The 3,484-nt window shown below is 44.7% G+C and overlaps 1 protein-coding gene across 1 annotated transcript in view; it reads left to right on the top strand.

The window, feature by feature from the left end:
• The window catches only part of LOC104708748 (ATP-dependent DNA helicase PIF1-like), a 13,424-nt gene continuing 12,521 nt past the window's right edge, over positions 2,582-3,484 (top strand). The window contains exon 1 of the mRNA XM_010425368.1: positions 2,582-2,789. Within this exon, the coding sequence (XP_010423670.1) occupies positions 2,582-2,789 (208 nt within the window). The remainder of the gene's footprint in view (positions 2,790-3,484) is intronic.

Here is a 3,484-nt window from a genome sequence, read left to right as displayed (position 1 = left end):
ATGGCTCTTCGATTATCATTATAGCGTACAACAATGTACTCCATACAAATTTATAATCTACAAAAATTGGCTGCAAATAATGGAATGACGAGCCTCACAAACAGTAAGCCTTTCAAGATGACTTGGAAGATTCAGGTGCGGATCATTCATTCGTGGAGCTAGTATACGAAAGAAACGTTAGAAATGATCTTAGGAGATGTCGAGGTTATCTTATATTCGTCAATATTAATCCCTTATCTATATATTTATATTCGTTTAAAACTTTAATGATTAGTCTGATTAACCAAGTTACTATGTGATTGTAGGGAACTCTAATCCATGCCAGTGTTCAAAAAAATCAAGTTAACAAGTTCCACAAAATGATCATGGCTAGGGAGTGGAGATTTATGGAGAATTTTGTAACGTCCGCGAACCAATTTCTGGAATTTTGGTTGTTTGCTGACAGTTCGATTGGTTCGATTTTAATCGTCCGGTTTGCATGGTTGGTTTAAGAGAAGCCCTAAACTCGAGTTTAAAAGGGGAACTCGACTTATTTCGTCCTTTTAGCCGTTTTTGGACAGAGAAGCAGAGAGAAGAAGGAGAAGAAGGAGAAAAAGATTTTGAGAGAGATTTGTGAGATCCTTTGTTGTTCTTGAGAGATCTATTGCTGTGGAGTGAAGATCTTGTGTTAGGAACGAAGGAGAAGGCTTCTAAGTGTTGGATTTGTCGTTCTTGAGTGAGAATCTTCCTGCAAAAGAGGTGAGTGCTTGACCATGGCTGATCTAAGCCTGAGATCTATGCTGTTTTGGCTGTTTCTTTTTGTTTGTGGAGTTTTTACTTGTGTGGGTTGGTTGTTTTCATGTTCCCATAGGTTCCTGAGAAGTTTGGAAGAGTTTGGGAGGGTTTGGAAGCGGTTTGGAACGGAGGTTCGTCGTTCGGCTTCGTGCAGATCGATTCTGCGAAGGTGGTGTCGGTTGACACCATTTTGGTTGAGTGTTGGTCGACACCGANTGCTCTGTTTGTGGTTTTGAATTGTGTGCTTAGCCTTCTGTTCTGTCAGTGCAGAGAGATGGTTAGAGAGGGTGCTGTTGTTGGTCGTGGTCGAGGTNTTGTGTTTTGGTTGTTGGCTTTAATAATAGAATCTCAGTTGCTTGTGTGCATAGCCCAGTAGATGGGGGGATGGCCTCACTGAGTGTTTGTTAAATACTCATGCATCTCAATTTGTGTTTGTGGTGCAGGTAAAGGCAAGTGTGAACGTGGAATCAAGGCGATGAGGAGGAGGATGGTCTAGGGTCTCATTTGTGTGTTGTTGGTTATTTATGGTTATGTGTTGGAACCTTGGTTAGAGTTATGATAGTTTGTTGGATAGAATGGTTAGGAATGTTATTATATTAAGGATATGTTGGTTTGGTATTGTTTGTACGTTTCCGCTGTGTAAGATGGTTATGGCTGGTTTAAATGATGTTTTGTGGTTTGGGTTGATTTAATTAAGTAGTATGGGATGCTTAATTATATATATAGTATTTAAAAAAAAAAAGGGGTACGGGTCATTTCAATTTGGTATCAGAGCGTATACGGTTCTAGGATCGTCATGTGGATGTTGTGGAGCGGTTTAGGGATTTAATTGGTTGAATTGATCTCTATGTTGTTTGATACTTGATGTTGGTTGATGAAATTGATTATGAGTAGTTAGTCAATTTGCTTGTTGTATGGAGTCCTAGCATCATCCTCTTCGAGCCTTCAATGAGATTCCACGGTAAGATGTGTGTGTGCTCTGTGTGTGGTTTTGAATTGTGTGCTTAGCCTTCTGTTCTGTCAGTGCAGAGAGATGGTTAGAGAGGGTGCTGTTTCTGGTCGTGGTCGAGGGCGCGGACGTGGTCGTGGACGCGGACGTGGTCGTGGTAGGGATAGAGTTCCAGTTGTTAGTGAGACTGCGGACCAGAGTGTGACACCAGAGGGTGTTGGCAAGTCGCAGGGTGTCTGAGGAGATTCCATGAGTGTGGCCGGAGGGGGCGGTGATGATGCCCCAGTAGTCGGTGATGTTAGGGCCCCAGGTGTGGGAGTCCCAGTGGGTGGAGTCCCGGGTGTCGACCTTGCGGGTTTGCTGGCACAGTTGTTAGAGCGGTTGCCACCAGTGGCACCGGCTCAGGCTCAGGTAGTGCCACCAGTAGTGGCGGAGGAGCGGCAGCCAGTGCCTGCGGATGTGCGGGTTCATTCTCATTATGTCAGTATGATGAAGGAGATGAACAACATCGGTACTGAACGGTTTTCGGGTGGTACTGATCCTACTGTTGCAGATGCATGGAGGACGAGAGTGGAATGTAACTTTCAGTCTCTCAGATGTCCTGAGAATTTTTGGGTGGACATATGGGTCCACCACTTGATTGGCGATGCTTAGTTGTGGTGGAGATCAATGGCTGCTAGGAGAGTGCAGAGGGAGATGTCTTGGGCTGACTTCGTCGAGGAGTTCAACCGCAAGTATTTTCCTAGAGAGGCATTGGACCGATTGGAGATACAGTTTCTACAGTTATCTCAGGGGACTCGGTCGGTGCGGGAGCTGGACTTGGAGTTTATTCGGCTTCTAATGTATGGTGGTCGGGCGATGGAGTCTGAAGTGGCTCAGATTAAGAGGTTCATGAGGGCGCTTCGTGAGAACTTAAGGGTCCACTGCAGAGGGAGGAGTTATGCTACGATGGCGGAGCTAGTGGAGACTGCAGCTGAGATAGAGGATGACTTGAGGGGGAAGACTGTGGTGGTTAGCCCTACCGTTCAGCCATATGAGACATTGGAGCCGAGCATTCCGAGCAAGGGTAAGAAGTCAGAACAAAGGCATAAAGGGAGCGGGAGGAGACGTCGGTGACAAATCAAGGCGGTCAGAGATGCTACAGGTGCGGGAGCATGGATAATAGGTTGGCAAGCTGCCCCAAGAGAAGCGGGACGCAAGAGAACATTCGAGTGTGCTTTTATTGCAAGGAGGGGGGACATATAAGGCCACATTGTCCAAGGTTGCAGCGGTTGACAGTGAGACGGGTGCAGCTGAGGGAGGGGCTAGGCGCCAATCCCGGAGTTTAGTTTCTTTCTGTTTTCATTGGTTTTGTTAAGCTTTTGCGTTTTGGAATTGTAGACGTTTGTTGCATTTGAGAATTTAATAAGATGATTAGTTCTTATGAAATTTTGATGCGTAATGGATGAATGTTTATGTGATTTGTAAATGGAGAGAAATTCCTGATATAGAAATTTCTATAAGTAGAAGGTTTCCAAAAGAGGAAAGTTCTAAAAATGGAAAGTTTTAGGGGAGATAAAAGTTGCCTTTTTTAGCGGTTGCGAGCCTTGGAGGGGCTTGTGTGGCCTTTTTGGCGGGCTGTTTAGCCAATTGTGTGGCCGATGTGCTTATTGGTGTTGTTGAAGAGGATTTAATAAGATGATTAGTTCATATGGAACCCTGAGGTATACTGGGTTGAAGGATTATTCGATTTCTATAAATGGAAAGTTTCCATGAATAGAA

Source organism: Camelina sativa, chromosome 1 (genome assembly GCF_000633955.1).
Source record: "Camelina sativa cultivar DH55 chromosome 1, Cs, whole genome shotgun sequence".
NCBI classification, from domain to species: domain Eukaryota; kingdom Viridiplantae; phylum Streptophyta; class Magnoliopsida; order Brassicales; family Brassicaceae; genus Camelina; species Camelina sativa.
The sequence above is the reverse complement of the archived record's forward strand: the minus strand, read 5'-3'. Positions and strand labels throughout refer to the sequence as shown.